This window comes from Arachis duranensis, chromosome 8 (assembly GCF_000817695.3).
Source record: "Arachis duranensis cultivar V14167 chromosome 8, aradu.V14167.gnm2.J7QH, whole genome shotgun sequence".
Classification (NCBI taxonomy): Eukaryota; Viridiplantae; Streptophyta; class Magnoliopsida; order Fabales; family Fabaceae; genus Arachis; species Arachis duranensis.
Window position 1 is genome coordinate 26,760,892 of NC_029779.3, and position 21,242 is coordinate 26,782,133.

Genomic DNA, 21,242 nt, shown 5'->3' on the forward strand with positions numbered 1-21,242 from the left:
GAACATTTCCTTATCGTTAAAGACAAATAATCGTGCTAAATTATACACCATATATATTATATTAAAAGATTTTTATATCATTTCATCATTAAAGATGTTTCATAAAATATGCAGTAAATACCACAATCCACAAAAAGCCATATATATGATTAATTAGTTAGCTAAATAAATCTCACCCATTTTTATTTGGCTATTTAACGTAACATACAAAAATGTCTAATAATTTGACGTGATGATGTAAGTTTCATTAGAAAGAATATTAGTAAGAGACCAAACCCTTTAAATATCTATTTATATATTTCGCATATTTTATCGTTGGATAGCATGATTTCAGCGGAATCTCAATCTCCAATCATGAATCACAATTCACATGCTTCGCAGAAATAACCCAACGCCAAAAAAAAAAAAATGTCTCATAGTACATACATTTTTTTAATATGCATGCAGTAGTTGTTGTACGCACATTATATTTATAATTTTACCACGCATACACTTTATGCCTTTATATTTAATATCAGTATTTTCTTAACCATTAATTAAAATAATATAAATATATAATTAACTAATAGCAATTATATTTTATATAAGATGTTTTCTAAATTGTGCTTGATAATGGCCAAGAGTTTTTACGATGATGAAATAGTAGCAGAAATAGCGACAAGTTCCAGCAACAATTTCAGTTTGCGTAAAGAGTAAAAAGGAAAAAAAGTAACCAGAGTATCCAAGCAACGAACCTGTTGAAATGCTTCAGAGAATTTATTATTAATTTATTAGTCTTCTTTTTACAGGTTTTCAGATATTTTTATTTTTATTTAAAAAAAAAACGAGAAAAGGAATCACTGATTTATCATTTAGGTGCAACAGAGGTGTGAGCAAATCAACGGAATCGTTGAAAATTAAATCAACTTATTTTACTATTAACGAAATGTCACGGTCTTATTATCGATAATCGCGTCCAAGTTTTTGGCGCGGAGAATTACGTGATTACAGATTATTTGACTCGTGACAGTTAATTAAATATTTTTATATAAATAATAGGTTTAATTTTGGGTAAAAACTCAAGTCTAGTCGATTTTATGTGAAGTTGATAGTTGAGAACCGTAAATTAGTCAAATTAACTAACAGTTCTCGGTTATCAACTTCACGTAAAATCTATTACATCTAAGTTTTCACATTCATTTTAATTCAGTCACAGTGTAAAACAATTATATTTATTTTTTACATAATCATTTATTTAGTATGTATATATAAAATTATTTTATACTAACAATGTATTAAAATTAAATTCATAAATAATAATGAACAAATTATCCATGGAAGGGAGCAATTGAGCTTGAAAAAAAGATTACAATGTTGGGAGAGAAGGCAATGCCGGTGAAGTGATGCAGCAGCATTTAGTACCCACACCATCAAAGTAGTTGGCTGACTTTCTATCACATACATTTCCACTTTTGCCACTTACCCATTTAACAAATCAATTCCAATTATATTTTTATTCATACGAAGATCATAATTAAATTGTGTATCTAAGTTTCTATCTTTTATTTATGCATAATTATTGACTCTTTAAAAAATCATGTTATATGATGAAACATTACATTATCTCTTGCAACATGTTATTATAGTGTTACACCTGTCTTGTACCTAAAGCGTTCTCTTTTCTCAGCTTCACTAGCTTTATAGCCTTGTTTTTCCTTTTTGCTGGGTTCACATTACTGTGTTCCAAAACCCCTCAATGATTGCCTATCTCACTCTCAATCCATGTGTCATACCCCATTTTCTTTGAGCAGCAAAGACACATGTGTGTGTGAGAAAAATGAGCTCATAAATGTGTCAGAAAAATTAAGCTAAGTTAAGTGTTTGTCTTCTTCCTTCTTTGTTTTCTTGTTAGGCTAATCAGTCTCACCGACAGAACCAAAACCTTTTAAATTAGTAACATAAACAGTTTAATATAAACGGCTGTCAAGTCTTTCCTTAACTGTGTTAAGTGTTGTTAATTAAGTAACATGCATTTGGATCTGTTTGATTCCCTTCCCTCCTCTCTTTCACAAAGCGGCAAAATCAAACGGCATTAGCATTTTCACATGCATGTACAGATTGAAAGCCAAAGCAAGATTGTGTTTTGTTCTAACAAGAGGCGCCATGAGGAGGAACCAGATAGTTTTGGTTTTGGTTTGGGTTATGGGCATTTATGCCACCACATTGTTGTGTGCAACGGTGGACTATGATCACAGAGCATTGCTCATCGATGGAAAACGCCGTGTGTTGATATCTGGTTCTATTCATTACCCTCGAAGTACTCCAGAGGTGCCCCTCTCTTTCTCTATCTTCATATCAATGTTTCTTTGTTACTTTCTAGTTTTTTAATTTTTTTAATTTTGGTTCCAGATGTGGCCAGACCTTATTCAGAAATCCAAAGATGGAGGATTGGATGTTATTGAGACCTATGTTTTCTGGAATCAACATGAGCCAGTTAGAGGCCAGGTTTGGTTCTTCTCTTCTGTTCTGTTTTCTTAACTTTACCATTTTTCATTTTTTTATTATTTTTTATTTTTATCTGCATTGCAGTGTGACATATTTGAATTTAAATAATGGAAGCTTTTATCTTGTATTAGAAGTTGAAATAGGAATAAATCCACATGCTACTATCAGCTGAATTGCTACTATCCTTTCTTTTTGCTTTGTTTATTTCATAGTCAAGTTGATATAAACTAAAACATGATACACCAAATGTTCCAATGAATGTTGTTGTTCTTGGCAGTATAATTTTGAGGGCAGGAACGATTTGGTGAGGTTTGTTAAGGCAGTAGCCGCCGCCGGTCTATACGTGCATCTTCGGATTGGTCCATATGTCTGTGCTGAATGGAATTATGGGTAAAGTTTTCTCTGTGTTCTTTCTCTTCTCCTTAGGCTTTCAATTTCTGATACCTGACCTTAACTTCTCAACAGTGGTTTTCCTCTTTGGCTGCACTTTATTCCGGGAATTAAATTCCGAACCAACAACGAACCATTCAAGGCAGAAATGAAGCGATTCACGGCCAAGATTGTGGATATCATGAAGCAAGAAAAGCTCTATGCTTCACAAGGAGGACCTATTATTTTATCTCAGGTACCAGGTTTTAATGTAATGTTACTTTCTTTACAGCAATGTGTATATTTGTTATTAAGAATATGGTTACTTTCTAATGCCAGATTGAGAACGAGTATGGAAACATTGATGGGCCTTATGGCGCAGCAGGTAAATCATACATCAACTGGGCAGCATCAATGGCTACATCCCTTGATACTGGTGTTCCCTGGGTCATGTGCCAGCAAGCAGATGCTCCTGATCCGATTGTAAGTTCGCTCCTTTCGAATGTCTAAGTGTTTGTGCTTTATGTTTTACAAGATTATCTGTCTACATTGATCTCACTTGATTTCGAATCTATATGCTTGCAGATCAATACATGCAACGGATTTTACTGTGATCAATTCACACCAAACTCTAACAAAAAACCAAAAATGTGGACTGAGAATTGGACTGGATGGTTAGCATCATTTTCTATATGAAACAATTAGTTATTTCAGTGACATGTATATATTTCTATCAATATTTTGGAATTGCAGGTTTCTTTCATTTGGTGGTGCTACTCCTCGTAGACCTGTGGAAGATATCGCATTCGCTGTAGCTCGCTTTTTCCAGAGAGGTGGAACATTTCAGAATTATTATATGGTAAAGCAATCTTATCAATGCTTTGTTTTTTCATTAACCATAACTAGTAATAACTCTGCAACTTTTTTCATTGCATGATTTGAAAACAGTATCATGGAGGAACCAACTTTGACCGCACAAGTGGTGGACCTTTCATTGCCACAAGTTATGATTATGATGCACCAATTGATGAGTATGGTATGCTCTCAAGCAGATATATGAACTGAATTCCATGCAGAATAATTACACTAAGCAATGTTCTGTGTGCATGTCTGTGATTTTTAATATCTATGATTATGCTGCAGGAATTATTAGGCAGCCTAAGTGGGGCCACCTTAAAGATCTGCATAAGGCCATAAAGCTTTGTGAAGAAGCATTGATAGCTACTGATCCAACAATTTCATCTCCTGGTCCAAAACTAGAGGTATAACATGATTTGCATAAGGTATGTTGTATGTTCTACAAAAGAATAATCTCTACATAATGAGTTCCTTTAAATTTATAGGTTGCAGTTTACAAAACAGGAGATAAATGTGCTGCGTTCCTTGCCAACGATAATGATAATTCCGATGCAACAGTAAAGTTCAATGGCAACTCTTATCAGTTGCCAGCCTGGTCTGTGAGCATCTTACCAGACTGCAAGAATGTAGTGCTCAATACTGCAAAGGTTTGTTTCATCAACTACACTCACTCTCATGTTTATGTGGCTTCAGTGATGGATGGTTCATGATGTCAAAGTGTTGCGTAGCATGTAAGAAAATAACATCTTGTTTGACAGATTAATTCTGCATCTATGATTTCAAGCTTCACAACTGAATCCTCAAAAGCAGACACTTCTTTAGAAGCATCTACTTCAGGATGGAGCTGGATTAGCGAACCGGTTGGTATTTCGAAGGCAGATTCATTCGCTAAAATTGGATTAGTTGAGCAAATAAATACAACAGCTGATAGAAGTGACTACTTGTGGTACTCACTAAGGTATAGGCCTCCATGGTTCAAAGATCTTTCCTCTTACCGAAAATTTCTGTGCTCCTTGACAACATTTTTTCTTGTGCTTTTAAAGTGTTGATCTTCAAGATGATGCTGGTTCTCAAGCTGTCCTTCATGTTGAGTCCCTTGGCCATGCACTTCATGCTTTCATCAATGGGAAGCTCGCAGGTAACTAAAATTTAAGCAATGACAATTGATGATATTTCTGGATAAGGATAACCCTGCATCTGTGCATTTTCTTCCTCTCTATCCATTTAAGTTTGCAAAGCATTTGGAGAATTCATTCTTTCAACTAAGTTTTTCTTAGAATAATTTAATCATATGATTATATCAGATATTGTTCAAAACATTTCAGGGAGCAGCCAAGGAATCAATAGTAACAAGCACGCACTCAATGTGGATATCCCCATCACTCTTGTGGCTGGGAAGAACACAATTGATCTTCTTAGTTTGACTGTCGGACTTCAGGTTCATTTTATGCGATAATATAACATTTACAGCAGGCAAATTATGATTTAGTCTATAGCATGCAATTAAGTGTTATGATTTTAGGCTTCACCATAAATCATTAGGCTTGATCAGCTAATTTGAACCTTTTACACATCAGAACTATGGATCTTTTTTCGACATATGGGGAGCCGGAATCACTGGTCCAGTTATATTGAAAGGTTTGAAGAATGGCAACACTGTTGATCTCTCTTCTCAGAAGTGGACTTATCAGGTTGGCCTCAAAGGTGAAGATTTAGGTCTATCTAGTGGAAGTTCCGGACAGTGGAACTCGCAATCTACCTTGCCTAAGAACCAACCATTCATTTGGTACAAGGTAACATTTTGTTTCTTCACACTGCTGAGTTTTCTACCTCTATACTTGCTACTAACTAATATAGCACATGTTGGATTAGACGAATTTTGCTGTTCCATCTGGAAGTAATCCGGTTGCAATTGACTTCACCGGAATGGGAAAAGGCGAGGCTTGGGTTAATGGACAGAGCATTGGCCGCTACTGGCCTACTAGTGCTGCTCCGAATGGCGTTTGCTCTGACTCATGCAATTATAGAGGGCCTTATACTTCAACCAAATGTCAGACAAATTGTGGAAAACCATCGCAGACATTGTAAGTGTTGGATATAGTTAATGAGAAGAGTTGAAAGTAATCCTAACTTTCTGATAAACACTACTCTTGCTGCAGATACCATGTGCCGCGCTCGTGGCTGAAACCAGATGGCAACATTCTTGTATTGTTTGAGGAAAGTGGCGGCGATCCGACAAAGATTTCGTTTGGTACCAAACAGGTAGCTAGCTTGTGTGCACACATATCAGATTCTCACTTGCCACCAGTAGAAATGTGGAACTCGGACACGAAATCAGGTAAGAAAGTAGGGCCTGTGCTGTCACTCAAGTGTCCTCATCAAGATCAAGTCATCTCTTCCGTCAAATTCGCAAGCTATGGAACGCCTTTAGGAACTTGTGGCGACTACTACCACGGACGCTGCAGCAGCAATAAGGCCATGCCCATTGTGCAGAAGGTGTTACTTTATCTCCAAGTTACTACTATGCTTTTATTTATGTATTCCCTTTTCAGTTTTCTTTAAACTAACTCAAATGAGGTTTTAACTAACAGGCCTGCATTGGATCAAGTAGTTGTAGTGTTGGAGTATCAACTGATACATTTGGAGATCCTTGTAAGGGAGTGGCAAAGAGTTTAGCAGTTGAAGCAACTTGTACTTAAAAAGACATTTTTTACCATCTTGGATTGATGGAGTATTGGTTAATGCATAATGCATTAATGCCTAATGGTGCTTCATGCTAAGAGCAATGTAAGATTGTATTATTGTGGTAAGCCTGGAAATAATTGCCAAAAATAGAAGATTAGTATAGTCCCACTTGCATGGAAAAGAAGGAAAGTCTTTCAATGATGCAAGATACGTGATTATAAATAACTCTTCCAAAGTCTCACTTCCTTAATTGAAAGTAATTGTATGCGGAAAAATTTTACTTAATTGGAAAATTTAAGAAGCATTTGAAGTTTCCTTTTAACTCTCTTATACTATTATCAAGAAATAATGTGTACAATAAAAATCAGTCATTTATATATAATAGTTAATTTGATGATTAATTTTGGTACGCAAATAGAAATTTTTTATAGGTAATCTGATTAAACATTTATCTACCAAAAAGAAAAAAAATCTAGTATTAGGTTTCTAGTTGTATGTCATGTTGCCAAGTCTTACCCAAACCAAAATTGCTTGCATCACCTTATTCATGTTTGGTAAGTAACCTTCTTTTCTTTATTGAACCACGAAAAATCTTACAAATCTTCCAACTTGCGACACGCCAGGGTCAGAAAAGACGACTATTTATTTTCTTCACATTGAATAATATTTAGGGTTGCGTTCTAATTTTGTTTTTTACCGTAAAAAAATATAAAAAAAAATCTAATTTTGTTTTTCAGTTATGTTGCCATGTTGGTAGTTTGATGACAAACGAAAACAACCGAAAGTGGTGTAATGTGTAAAATGGCCAAACTGTGTTGCCGTTGTTCCATTCTTTCTAATTTTCTAATTTTCTATTCCCCCCACTAAATCTCTCCTTTTTATCACTTACACCCCCAACTTTTTATTATTCTCACTTTCCGTTCCCCCACTCCCCACAATGATTTATTCGATCTAGGGTTTTTTTTTAATCTTATATTTTAAAAAAATTCCCCGCATTCGAATTGCGACAACTTCTCGAATCTGAAGCTTTCAGCTTTGTCATCCCATTCACAATTGCAATGTAATTGCAGCTGAGATTGTTTCCTTCAATTCGCTTCTTGAATTACTGGAGCTACTCGATCAAATTTGGAGCTAGGGTTCCCAAATTTGGCTCCCCCAAAACCAACTAACTGCCGAAAGTTTAGTCTTTTGAAGTTGCAAGCAAAGGGTTCTCGCACGTTTTCGTCCTCCTCGAGGAAAAAGAGGTACCTTGTTGTATCTATTTGTTATTATTATAATAATAATATAATATTGTGTTGTCTGTCACTGTCGTTTCCCCTCCTGAAAGTTCTATATTCTGTATGCGATTTTGTCTCTTTTTTCCCCCCTCAAAGATTCAGATAAGTTTTAGAGTATTTTATTGATGGGGTGGCTATTCTTATGTCTTTCTTTTTGAGGGGTCTCTTTTTTTATTAGTTTGTTGATTTTCCTCTGTTTCCTTTCAGGGTAAAAGGTCAACGAATTTTGCATTGGTGAGTACTGGGCTGAGCTTATAAACTGGAGTTCAAGCAATGTTGGGTGTGAAACGTAGTGGGTTAAGTTTCTCTTCCTGTTTACTTCATCTAGCTGAATGGCATCCTTTAGAATAACAGTGTTAAGCAGGGCTTGAAGCCCTTCTTTTTCTTTCGTATCAGGTACTATCTTCTTATTAAATCATTAAAGTAGCGAGTACAATCTTATTTTGTGCTCTGATCCATGAAATCTGGCAATCTGATTTAGCCTTAAACTGTTTGATGAAATCATACTTATTAGGATATGTGCTTTGGCCGTTTGAGGTGAATCAGATTAGTGCTGTGTATTTAGATTGGTGAGTGCTGTAGTTTGCAAAATGATCAGTTTCTGTAATTGTTTTGGGATAATCAAGAAAGGAAAAAATGAAAGCGCTAAGCAAAGTGTAAAAAAAATTTTCTCACGGGGACTGTTGCGTGGAGAAACAGAAGATGATTTCTCATATAGTGGTGAGTTTACTAGTAACACCACCAGTGGAGATGAAAGTGACAGCCAGCCTCGAGCCAACCGATCGGAGGAAATTTTGAACTTGAGAGCAGAGAAGGACATGGCTTGTAGGCGGGTTCCTGTCAAGGAGACCAACAAACTTGTTCGTGAAGAGGTGATTCATAATTGTGTGGATAGCTTCCTTTTTAGTTTTTTCTGTAATGTTGCTTTCAACGTATAGTCAAGCATCTTCAAGACTAAGTGTGCTAGTGAATGGTTGAGTTCAATAATGCTGAAACATGTGTTCACGCAAAATTTATCTGATCTTTTTAAGTAAAAGAATTCTTATCAATCTTTGATGAAGTGACACATGACAAATAAAGAATTTTTTTTTTATACTATTTTTACCACTTGGTAGTCTTGATATTAAGCTGAGGTTGAAACTTTGTAACCCTTTTGAGTAATTCCTTTCTTGATAAAATGATGTTGTTTGATCCATATAGCCAACCCCACCTACTGGGGCACGGCTTTGTTGTTGTTGTTGGCATCTTCTTTGTTGGTAGTTTCTTTCTTCTTAGTTTTGTTTGTTGTTTGTTCTATGTTTCTTAGATTTTCAGAGTAACAGTTTTATATCCTGTCCATTATTCATGGAGTTGAATTGCATGTTATTTGTCTTTGTCCAAACCTGTCTGAAATATGGTTAGTTATTTGATTTCTCAATTGTATTGCATGTCTCTTGCCAGTTTATGTCAATTGCTTTATTCTAATTATATTGTCCTTTCAGGATGAAGATGGGAACAAAATGATCAATGAGTATGTTCGGGAGTACAGGATTGGTTCAGGTAGTTATGGCAAAGTGGTAAGTGTGGTGTTTGTGGAATTTTGATTTTTATGTTCTCAGTCAATAGTTCAATACAGCTTTTCTGAGCCTTTCCATTGTAAATATTGCAGGTTCTATATCGAAGTATTGTAGATGGAAAGCATTATGCAATTAAGGTAAGGATACCCTTTGGTATGGGCTGGCAGATTATTTCATGGTAACAAATATAGTTCTTTTAGGAGGAAATGGGAACTGGTCATTGTAGAGGGTAGTGTGTTGTAGATAGTTAGCTACACTAGCTAGTTTGACTCTGAAATTCCAGACTCTTTTATTAGGAGAATAGAAGAACTTATGCAACAACCAAAGGCTCACTGCCATGTGCATATGTACAATAGTATTATCAAGATAAGAGCATAGTTTCTCATTTATTGAGGTTGAATCTTTTTGAACTGCAGTCCTTTCATAAGTCCCATTTGCTGAAGCTTCGAGTTGCAGGCTCTGAAACCGCCATGTCTGACGTTCTGCGTGAGGTACATTTTTATACAGAAGAAGCATTCATATAGTCAGTTTTAGAAAATATATAGCTTTTCTTTTGCAAATGCTTTACCTTTTATATTAACAATTTCCCCCCTTTTCCCACAATTTTGTGTACGTTTTATCCATGATTGTGAATTTCTGGTTTGTTACATCCAATGACTTGATTGTTACAGCTTTTCTTTACTGTCCTGCAGTAAGTTAAAATGTTTCATATTCATTATTTCCAGGTACTTATTATGAAAATGGTGGAACATCCTAATATAGTCAATCTCATTGAGGTGATTGATGACCCAGAATCAGATTGCTTCTACATGGGTACTCATGACTATTTTCCTTTTGCTTTTGTTATCTGAAATTTTCTTTCATATTTGAGCCTTAAGCTTGAAAATAAGAACTTGTTAACATTGTGTGTTTAATTGCTATTCTTTTCCTATGCAGTGCTAGAATATGTGGAGGGCAAATGGTTTTGTGAGGGTTCAGGTCGTGGTTGTGCCTTGGTGGAAGACACTGTTAGGAAATACTTGCGTGATATAGTATCTGGATTAAGATATCTTCATGATCATGTATGATCTCTCAACAAATCTTTTTTGGTTTATTTTGACTCAACTCCCCCCTGTTCCCCTCTGTTCCTCTCTTTTACTTGTACATTTTTTGCTACTTCGGTTTGGAAGACTATGTTAGTATGATGATTGTTTACCCTTTTTTTGTGTGTGAAAAACAGAATATAATACATTTGGACATCAAACCCGATAATTTGTTGATTACTCGTGAGGGTAAAGTCAAGATAGGGGATTTCAGTGTCAGCCAGGCTTTTGAGGTAATGTAAATTACTGAGCTTAAAGAATTATGATGGTTGAATGATATGAAAGCTGAGAAGTTTACAAGTCTTGGACATTACATAATGTGCGAAAAGTGACTTTGATACTTAAATTTTCTTCTAGCGAAAATATCAGGAGTTATAATGTAAGAATTATGCTTATCTGGGGGGCAGTACATATGAACTCAAAACGACTAATCAGTCATATATTGGTGACATTACATGGTTGTTGGATACCCTAGAAAGTAATATTGAAACTTGTACTTGGTTTCACCATGCAGGACAATAATGATATACTTTATCGATCACCTGGCACGCCTGTTTTCTCTGCACCAGAATGTTGTGTAGGTTAGTTTACTTTCAAGCTTGTAATATACTTAACACTATGGAAGCATATGATCTCATTGCAGTTATGTCGTGATAATTTAATGTAGGCGGTACATATCATGGTAAAGCTTCAGACACATGGGCAGTTGGAGTTACTTTGTACTGTATGATAATGGGTGAATACCCATTTCTCGGAAAAACGCTTCCAGATACATATGAAAAGGTACGAATTATTTTTCATTATTATCCACGTGAATAGATCCTCTCATTTCAAAATTCCACATGCTCTTATTGTAGGCAAATGTTTGCCGTTAATCAGGAACTAGAACATAAAAGCATAGAGCGAATTTTGACATGAAGAGAATCCCCTCTCATTATTACATACCGAAGTGGATTAATAGGCGCTAATCCAACTTTTTTAAAGAATTCAATGTAAAGTAGATAGTTAGATATTTCATGCTTCATGTTTTCATCATATACTATAGAATCTCAGCATATTGTTTTCTTCATCCAGATAGTCAATAATCCATTAGTACTCCCGGATGACATTAACCCACAATTAAAGAACTTGATTGAAGGACTACTTTGCAAAGGTACACATGATCATGCATCATTTGTGTTAAATTCCTTTTGGGGGGTTTTAAACCTGTTTAAAGAGAACTAAATAATATCCTATTTCAATTAAAATTGTGTGGTTGTGTGGCAGATCCAAAAGCAAGGATGACATTGAATGAAGTTGCAGAGCATAGCTGGGTTATTGGAGATGATGGGCCCATCAGTGAATACTTGTGTTGGTGCAAACAGAAGAGGCTTGTGGTGGAACAAGAACAACACCACCCTTAGAAGATAGGACCACTATGCTTTTGCCTTCACAGAAAGATAGGATTTTCTTTTTGTACTGTGAAAAGGCCAATATATGTGCTAGTATACCCTTTGGACAACATGCATGAACTTTTTGTTATAGAGCAGAGCAAGTTTCCAAGGAATCCTTGTAATTTTAAGTAGCTAATCCTTCTGCTTTGGTACATAATTAATTAATTGTTTATTGAAAGTGATTGATTTTTATGGACACTTATTATACTCAAAAAGACCTATATATAGTGATCCAAACAATCCACACGAAACTTCAACTTTGATTTTGATTATCAAATTTACAAAGCTTTTCTAATATGGTCCTTTTTTTTTTCGACGGCAGTTTTCAATTCAACAGGACAATTTAATAAGACAAGGATTAATTCGTTGCACATCAAAGTTTCACTTACAGGGTGGTTTGTTTCACTTACAGGTTGTTTTGAAACTCTTTGGAATTCAATTCCAGTGTTTGAAACAAAAATAATTAAATTAGATTAGATGGAATTTAATTCAATTCTATTGTTTTTTCTCAATTATTTCCGACTCAAATAAGTCTGATTTGAAATTTCATTTCATTAGAATTTCACTTTAAATTTAAAATGTTTAAAATATTCTTATAATCTAATTATTTCTTTTTAATTTTTATCACTCACATTCTTTCAGAGCCTTTCACTTTTTAACACACTTTCTCTTTTCTTACTACTTTCATTTTCTTCCCTTTCCTTCAAGTCACTTAATATAATGTATAGGTCTACTATATAGATCTAAAAAAATTATCTACACGTATAGATTTTTATGTGTTTAACTTAAATTAATGATACCAAACATTGGCCAATACGTTTAAATATTTTAAGTGAAGTTGTATCAATTATGACACTAACAAAAATTAGTATAATTTTATTCTATTTTAATTACATGAATTAGTTACTATAATTTATCGTTAATAACTAATTTTATTTTACTTGCTATGTTATTAGACCACTCAATAAATTGATTCTTAGTTTATGTGTTATTTTCTATTGTTAGTAAGATAAAATTATTTATTATAAAATTTTAATTTATTTGATAAATATTTTATTAAAAATTAATTTAATTTTATAATTTTATTAATTTATTTAAAACATTAGAATTCAATTTAATTTTATACTATTAAAAAGTTTAAAATAGGTTATTAAGGATCTGTCTCGTTAGCAAATTATTGATTTATAAAATAAAATTCAAACTCTTAACATTTATTTAAGTAGAAGAATAAACCGACTACTTATCAAGTCGGTTAATATGTCCTTTATTATCACAGTGCGTTATTGCCAACCCTGTCTCAAAGCCAACTACCCAAGTGATGCGTCACCAATTCAATTTTCCTTGTGTTAACACTTGCAAGCTGAACTCACAGATACGTGTCCTTTTATTCCTTCCCGTTGCATTGCTGCTATCAATTAATTAATTAATGAAATACTATCAAGTTTGCAAGGCAACTTTCAAGTTCTGATTGGGGCAGAGCTACTTAGCTTTGTACTTATTTTTTATTGATATTGATATAACTTTGGATCGAGAACTAAGCAGTTCCCTACTTAATTAGAAAGGAAAAGAAAAATGGACATTGCAAAACCATTATTCTAATGGGATAATGTATATACTCTCCATTCTTTTTCTATATCTTTAACCTAATTAATGTGTATCTATCTAGATATACATAATATATTATTAGTCGAATATAAAAGTACTAATTAAGGAAAAGAAGTATTGTATTGATTTTATGTTATTATGAGCAGTAATATATAGATAAATGAATTGAAAGTAGAGAATAAATTAAAGTGGTTATTGGTGGCAGTTGCATGAGTTTGTGGTTTTCGTGAACGCGTAGTACTCTTGAAAAGTCATGTTCATGCACGCAAAGAGACAAAAGCAGATGCAGTTTTTGGCTGTGTATGTGTTATCATCACCACTCACCCCCCTTTAATTTGTTCTCCTCCTTTTGGTTTTTTTGACTTGAAATTTCAACTTCATCGACTAGCTAATGTAACTAACTTCATTCTTCAACTTCTCTACGCCTTTAATTTCTATCTAAGCCAGCCACTAGAATGCATCACAAATTCTTGTAATTTAATTTTCTTTCATTTTTTGGTGTTAGAAGAAAACGTGCATCTTGGTTTCATAGAAAGTTTCAGTACCATATACAATACCTTCTTTTTCCCTGCCTCCAACGTGTCACACCGCACACTGTCACATGCAATTATAAATTATTCAGCGAAAATTCAATTTTTTCGTGAAATTTATAGTTGGAAATTATTAAATAATAATTTAATTAAATTTATTTAATTATTTATTAATTTTAAAGTATTAATTTCATATAGAATTAACTGCAGGTGAATTTTTAGTTACTAAATTATTAACGGTTAGTTATTCATAAAGTAACTAGAATATTTTCTTTGAGTTTAATTTTAATACATTAAGTATAAAACACAATCGTTCAATTATATTCTCTTTTTAGATGATCTTTCACGCGATCAATATAAAAGAGAATTAGTTTTACTAATGTGACATTACATAACTAAATACATGTGTAAAATAATTTATATTAACAGTGCATTAAAATTAAATTCAACTTATAATTATATTTTTATTTTTCTTCAAATTTTTTAAGTAGAGTATTAAATTAGATAGCTTTCATATTCTTGTTATTTACTTAATTATATTATCAAATCAATAATAATAATATTTACTTTTTATATTGAGGGAATATGATCATAAAAAATTATTAATTCAATTAAATAATTATATATTATATTTATGTTATTACTACATTAAAATTATTTTTCTTTTCATGAAGAAATAAAATTGTAAGGAACAGGAAATAGTATCTGGCCTTAGCTTGTGTCAGTGGAATCAAGATTGTGTCCATCAATCTTCGAGCTTAATTAACTATTTAAGGTTATCACGTAGATTTATTCTCTCTAAAATGTATTGTATTCTAAATCTCAATCTGATTGAATCAGATTAAAATTTTCTAAATTAAAAAAATTGTAAAAAATCTAATCACTTTTGAGTTTTTAATCAAAATAATAAGACTCACACATGATAAAAATAATAAATTTAACGATGATTAATATCTTACGTTAGTATTTTACATACAGTTCTCTTTACTTTAGAGAAATTTTTCTATTAAAATCAAATTGGATATCTAAATTGTATTAGTCACCAAAACAAATCATGACTGTGACAAAATGGTAGCTAATTACATATAGTATACCTTATATATAGCACACATTTGACTATCTAAGTAAACCATCGTTATCCAACACCAGATCATCAGCTACTGCAATTTATCCTAAATTTTCAAATGAAGTATAATGTATTCTCTTAGGATAAAGTAGTATGATTTGACTATTTAAATAAAAAAACATTTTATTTATCACTTTTTTTTTATTAATTTATAGTTATATTTTATCATAAATTATAAAAATACTACACCCTTATTGTTAGCAACATCTTAATAATTCACATAAATGTTATACTAAGGGCAACCCTAGCTAACACTTGCTCTAAGATCAACTTAATTTAGTTAAAACTTGGGGTAAAATATCCTTCAAAAGTTCCAATTATAAGTTATAGAGGTTTCGTCAATGTTAAATAAAACACGTATTAAGCTGATTTCTAATTGATTTTCCAACTAACCTTTCATCTCAAATCTCTTGGAGTGTTTGTGGTAGTTTTGATCATCGGTGATAATTTATGTACAGTTGTCTTCATGTAAAATTATTAGTTAAAAATTGTTAAATAATTTGATATATTTAATTAAATAATTTAATATATTTAACTAATTTTTTTCAACAAATCTGATTAATTATTAATGTCTCTTCACTAATAACCTGAAATTCCTGGACAACTAACTTTATGTAAAATTAATAATTGAGAGCAATTAAATATTAATTTAATCAAATCTGTCAAATTATTTAACAATTCTAAATTAATTGTATCTAGGTTTTCATCAACAAATTAAATCAGTAACTAGGGGTCAGTTTGGGTAAACAACTTAATTAAGCTATTTTTGAAAAAATAACTTAAATAATAAATAATTATATTAAAAGTAGTTTATAAATACGTTATTTTGTGTTTGGGTTTTTAGTTCTAAAAGTACTTATTTTATAGAAATGTGATAAAAACTAGTAGCATTACGAGAGAAATAATTTTTTTTTAATTTCTCTATAAGCTTCTAAATAGCTTCTTAGAAAGCTACAATTTGATTTTAAAAATTGTACCAAACATTAATACTACTACTTTTTATAAGAAAAACTCAAAAAAAATACTTTTAAAATTTTTCAAACGGATCCTAATTTTAGTTAGCTATTTGTAACTAATTATTCATACGCTAACTAGTTTTTTTTTTAATCCTCTATTTTTATACAGTACAAAAGATAATTAAATTTTTTTTTAACAATTGAATATTAGCAAAAGATAGTTACGACATGGCAGTTGCAAGTTGCAAGAACGAAATGCAAGAGGTGTGAAATTAAAATTCAACCGAAATGAGTCGACATTCGGCGCATGCAGCACAGAGGAACAATAATTTCAAAATTTGTGGATTTATTTATTAGGGAAAAAAAAGAAAGAAAAAAAGAATAAAGTTGTAAGATGCTGGATTGATGTTGACGTGAAAACGAAAGTTGAAGAAAATTAAATGGAAGCATATGAAAACATGAATCATGTGGCGTGCAAACACCATGCTCTAATAACTACATTTAGCAGATAGAGGTTGGTGATAAGATTGTTTAATTGCCATAATTAATTAAGTAGTGATATTTATATTTGACATTTGATTTTGATATATGATATGGGTCTGGGTTTTATTACAATACTAAATTAAATAGATTTTATGACCATATTTGTATATATAGTTTATATGAATGTAATTAAGCTTTTGTTTTCACTGCTTTTATGGAAAGTCTTTTCGTTAATTAATTTTTATTATATTTTTTAGAATTTAATTTTGATATATTGTGTTATACTTATATAAATTTAATCACATAGCGTCACGTTAGTAAAATTAATTTTTATATTAATCACGATCATTCAAAATAATAGTTATAGTTGGATGACGGTATAAAACATTTTTTATTGTTACATAAAAATTAGAATAAAAGACAAATAAATTCCTAATCTTTTTTCACAGACATTTTTATTTTTGACTATTGAAAAATACTTTTTAAGTCAGGTCCTTAAGGTAGCGTTTGTTTTCGGAGACAGGACACTGAGACATGGACAGCACATTCTTAAAAAGCGTTTGGAAGCAAAGACATTGACACTGAACATATTGTCTTCGGGACAATTTTTTATACTTTTGTGTCCACTCTTTTACGAAGGACAATGATGGACACGGGATTTGGAAGAGGGACACAGACTGTTTTTATGAATTTTTTTTTTTGTCCATGGTGCTATTTTTTATTATTCCACTGTTACCCCTTCTTATTTTTCCTATTTTGCGTTGTTCTCAGAGAGTTTTTTTTTTACTCCATGCTCTTTTTCTGTCTCTACGTTCTTTTTCTTTCTCTTTTTTCTCAAGTACTCTCTCCTTTTTATAAAATTTTTTATTGAACTGGATAATTTCTTTTTTTTTATCATTCTTACTTCAACATCATTTTAACCTTATATTATATTATTTGATTTGTAATAAAAATAATAACAAAAACAATTAATCTGGAGACTTTTAAAAGATAAATATTATAAAGGTAAAATTGATATTTTAAAATACTAAAAAATAATTTATAAATTGTAATTGATTTTATATAATTTAAAGAAAAATTAATTTTTTGAAAAGAAAAATAAAATTTTAGATAAAAAAAATTAATTTTCTAAATAAAAATAGATTTTTATGTGCAAAAATTAATTTTTTTCCATTTAAAAATGGATTCTTTTTTTAAAACTGATTTTGTATTTAAAATTAATTTGGCTTATTAACCTAAATGAAATTTTTTATTAATCAAACTCAGATTTTTTTGTTAATATTAACCATATGTATTCCTACATATTAATAATAAATTTAAAAAAATAATTATATTTATAAATTTTATTTTAATATAAATACTATTATATAATTTTTTATTAAAATTTTTTACTGCTTCAAATATTTTTTTCAAGTTCCCACTGTCTGTACTCTTACTACGTATTCTCATTATTTATTAAATTAGTTTATACTAAAAAATTTGGAATCACATGGCTATTTTAGTCATTTTATATAATATCTTAGTCTTGTCCACGTGTATCCAAACATAATACTGGACATTACATTAGTGTCCTATCCATCGTATCCAAACACGATACACAAAACATAATTTTTAATGTCTCTATCCTATTGTCTTTGTCTCAGTGTCCTGTTCTGTCGTGTCTCTACAAACAAACGCTACCTAAAAGTTGGACCGATCAATCCTTTCGTCCAAATACCTCCATTAGATTCAACGGAAAGTACTTGTCACGCGTACGCTCGCCATAAATTCTCCACCTCACCATGAATTTTTCACTTTGCATGTTTTTTTTTTTCATTTCTTTTAAGTCAATCTTGTTTTCAAAACTTTAAATCACTCAAACAAACATATCAAAACATCGAATTGGAGAAAAGTAAATTAAATTTAGCAATTTAGGGTGTGTTTGAGATTCACGTTGAGGAAGAGAGAAGTCCGTTTGAGTGTCTTAAACGTACCATTTTTAGTACTCTCTTTCATATTTTTTATTTTTATATTTTTTATTGTATTTTTTTACTTTTATGATAAATATTTTAATATTAATTTTTAGTGTTTTAATGTTATTTTTTTATTACATTTTTTTATTCACATGACAACTATTATTAATATAAATTTTTATTTTTATTAATTTTTATGATATTTTTATTATTTTTTGTTTATATAATTTTTTTTATTCTTTATTATACCATATTTATGTTGTGTATAATTTTTTTATTTTTTTATTTGATTTTATTCATATAAATTTTATTTACTTATTATAATTTTTTTGTTCATATGATATATGTTGTTAGTTGTAATTATTATATATTATGTTTGTATGAAATGTTTTTCATTTTTTTTTGTTGTTTTTACTGTACTTCTCACTTATTTTCGTTTTTATTATATATTAATGATAAGTAACAAAAGAGTCATAAATAATAAAAATTTATAGTCTAAAATTATACTAAATTAAAGAGTACTAACGATACTAAAAATATTATAGAACATTATTTTTTGTTTGATAATTGATATTATAAAATATATAGTACTCTTTTTCATATTTTTTTATTATATTTATTTTATTTATATGATAAATATTTTTTATATTATTTTTGTTAGTGTTCTGATTTTGCATACATATAAAAAAAATTATTTAAACTTTTTCGTTGAGTCTTATGGAGATATTTAAACGAAGGAACTGATCCACCAAACTTTAAAAGATTTAAAATATTTTTCAGTGTTAAAAAACAAAAATATTTACAAAAAAAATTCAAAATCTATTTATCTTTTACTCTAAAAATTAAACTCTACTTTCTGATCTCTAACCGTGATGAATTTCTTCTTGTGTTTAAGACTCTATCGGATCTAAAGCCTCATTCGAATTTGAAGTATACTTTTTTTAGATTAAATTTGTTATTTTTATTGAGTGTGATTTTTTCAATAAATGCAACCCATGCTTCGAGTAGATTCGCTCGACGCGGTCCAAAAATATATTTTTATTATATTAATTTAGTTACCATGTATTTGAAAGTTACATGTTAAATAATTAAATTTTTTTGTATAAAAAATAAAAAATATAATTTTTAATGTATTTATTATTATCTAATGAAATAAATAATTTAAAAATTTTTAGTTATTAGCTAAACCTTTAAAATATATATTTTACATTAAAATTTACAATGAAACATTATTTATTTATATTGCAATTTATATTTTTATATTATACAGAATTTTTTTAAATATTATATAATATCATTAAATGTAATATTATATAATTTTTTTATTATGTATCGGGTTAATCGATCAACATGGTTTATTATTTGATATTAATGATGTATGTGTTAATACACAATAGAAAATTCATTTAAAAATTAAAGGTTTAAAAATTATTTTAAATTTCAAATTATAAAAAATCACAATATTTATATTTGGTATAATTTTTAAAATTAATTTAGACTTTTTAAAAAATTATTTAAAGTGTTTATAAAGAAATTAAAAAAAATTCTATAATAAAAAACTGTTTATCATTTCTTTTTAAAATAAGAAACACTTTTATGACTAAAAATTAAATATAAAAATATTTTATTTATAAATTATTAATATATGTTTTTATTATATTTTAATTGATTAAAGTATCGTTTTTATCTTCAATGTTTGAAGTAAGTCTTATTTGTGTCCCTGGCGTTTAAATCGTTCTATTTATATTCCTGACGTTTGTAAAAACGATTCAATGTTATCATGCCGTCAATTACAAATCATGATCTTTAGTTGAAATTCTAAAAGTCTCTTCTTGAAATTAAAATACAAATGCATAGGTAAGAACCGATGATCCATTTCAGATAATAACTCATTAAAAGTTAAAACTAATCCTGCAACATTTATATAATTTATTTTTTAGGGACATAATTGAACATAAACACAAATTTTGGGTACAATATTAAAATCGAACACATCCAAACTAAGTGAGACCTAATTGAGAATGAATACATCCAAATGAGAATAATTGAAAAATACAATTTGATCTATTAGTATAATTGACGGCAGGATAACATTGAATCATTTTTATAAACGTTAGGGATACAAATAGGACGATTTAAAATTTAGAAACACAAATAGAATTTATTCCGAACATTAAGGACAAAAACTATACTTTACTAATTTTAATTTTTTTCAAAAGATTTTAATTAAGTTTTTATCCAAATTGAGCTAAGTGTATGTGTAAATGTTATATTCTCCGTGGATGAAAATTAAATTTACAAAGCTACATCGTTTGAGGGATTATGTAATATGAAAGATTAATGGAGAAAGATAATTATTGGGTGAATTTGAGCGTGTTATATAAACGATAACACAAAAAAAACCATCATAACCAGTTGTGTGTGCCTATCTGGAGAAGGAGGAAACAAAATAGAAACGGAGGTTCAGATTTTTTTCTTAATATGGTAGTCGTAGACTGATTCTATGCTAAAGATTCTCTCCGGCAACACCAATAATAATAAGAAACTGATTCTGTTCCATATTTTCATATTGGAAATTATTTATATATATTATTATTATGCCATAGGAATAAAAGATGGAAACTATTGCTTTCATAATGCGAATGAGACATTACTTTTTTATTTTCAACTACTTGATAACCGTTACTTTATATTCCTTTCTTTATTATAAAAAAATAAATAAATAAAGTGTCGTCTTACTCGTTTTTTTGCCAAGGAGAATATAATCCCTGAGTCTATTTTGTCACCTTTTTCAAACCCAATTATTGCATTTCAACATACTAAATATATAGTAATCGTTTTTCATC

General features: G+C 30.2%; 2 protein-coding genes across 3 annotated transcripts; both read left to right on the forward strand.

Annotated features, from left to right (window-relative positions):
- Positions 1-1,626: 1,626 nt before the first annotated feature.
- LOC107461716 (beta-galactosidase 8) lies at positions 1,627-6,718 on the forward strand. Its single transcript, XM_016080260.3, has 17 exons — positions 1,627-2,307; positions 2,389-2,484; positions 2,762-2,874; positions 2,950-3,109; positions 3,193-3,336; positions 3,439-3,527; positions 3,607-3,712; positions 3,802-3,889; positions 3,997-4,115; positions 4,197-4,358; positions 4,470-4,669; positions 4,755-4,849; positions 5,037-5,149; positions 5,289-5,504; positions 5,584-5,795; positions 5,871-6,207; positions 6,303-6,718. The coding sequence occupies exons 1-17, from the start codon at positions 2,089-2,091 to the stop codon at positions 6,408-6,410; spliced, it is 2,577 nt and encodes an 858-aa protein (XP_015935746.1). The 5' UTR covers positions 1,627-2,088; the 3' UTR covers positions 6,411-6,718.
- Positions 6,719-7,358: 640 nt separating this feature from the next.
- On the forward strand, positions 7,359-11,942 carry LOC107461732 (serine/threonine-protein kinase GRIK1). 2 transcript variants are annotated; one of them, XM_016080281.3, is made up of 13 exons: positions 7,359-7,640; positions 7,881-8,069; positions 8,188-8,545; positions 9,155-9,229; positions 9,322-9,366; positions 9,646-9,720; positions 9,955-10,042; positions 10,166-10,290; positions 10,449-10,544; positions 10,826-10,892; positions 10,979-11,094; positions 11,386-11,464; positions 11,578-11,942. In XM_016080281.3, exons 3-13 carry the CDS (start codon positions 8,264-8,266, stop codon positions 11,712-11,714), a joined length of 1,185 nt encoding a protein of 394 aa, XP_015935767.1. In that variant the 5' UTR covers positions 7,359-7,640; positions 7,881-8,069; positions 8,188-8,263; the 3' UTR covers positions 11,715-11,942. The 2 variants fall into 2 exon arrangements, with proteins under 2 accessions (XP_015935767.1, XP_052109498.1); XM_052253538.1 differs by having other exon boundaries at positions 7,881-8,545.
- Positions 11,943-21,242: the final 9,300 nt, after the last annotated feature.